The sequence below is a fragment of the Corapipo altera genome, unplaced genomic scaffold (assembly GCF_003945725.1).
Source record: "Corapipo altera isolate COAL_440 unplaced genomic scaffold, ASM394572v1 216, whole genome shotgun sequence".
Lineage (NCBI taxonomy): Eukaryota > Metazoa > Chordata > Aves > Passeriformes > Pipridae > Corapipo > Corapipo altera.
This window is the reverse complement of record NW_020885034.1, coordinates 263,878-264,376: the sequence shown is the minus strand read 5'-3', so window position 1 is coordinate 264,376 and position 499 is coordinate 263,878. Positions and strand designations below refer to the sequence as shown.

Here is a 499-nt window from a genome sequence, read left to right as displayed (position 1 = left end):
CACTCCCCCCACAGTGACACCCACTCCCCCCACAACGACACCCACCCACTCCACAGTGACACCCACTCCCCCCACGACACCCACCCACTCCACAGTGACACCCACTCCCCCCACAATGACACTCACCCACCCCACAGTGACACCCATCCCACAGTGGCACCCACCCCACAGTGACACCCACCATGCCAGCGGCGATGTCCTTGGCGAAGCTGACCCGCTGGCTCCAGGGGTAGTGGCTGTCCTGGGGAGCAGGAGCAGGAGGAGGGATTTGCCACAGAACAGAAGAGGAGAGGGGTCCCCCAGCCCCACTGTGGGGTGGTGGGGGGCCAAGCTGTCCCCCCCAGTGCTCACCATGCTCTTGATGAGGCCCCTCAAGGTGCCCCCCTTGATGTACTCTGTGATGAAGTTGAGCCTCTTCTCCTTGTACAGCACCCCAATGAACTTGAGCACGTTGGGGTGCTCCAGGCAGCGCATCACCTTCACCTGCAGGAGACCCCCC

General features: G+C 63.3%; 1 protein-coding gene across 1 annotated transcript in view; it reads right to left on the bottom strand.

Annotated features, from left to right (window-relative positions):
* Nucleotides 1-499, bottom strand: part of LOC113959327 (LIM domain kinase 1-like) — an 8,973-nt gene that overhangs the window by 1,885 nt on the left and 6,589 nt on the right. Inside the window, exons 2-3 of the mRNA XM_027668264.1 lie at nucleotides 352-483; nucleotides 182-241 (exon numbers count right to left, since the gene is read on the bottom strand). Coding sequence (XP_027524065.1) covers nucleotides 182-241; nucleotides 352-483 — 192 coding nt within the window. The remainder of the gene's footprint in view (nucleotides 1-181; nucleotides 242-351; nucleotides 484-499) is intronic.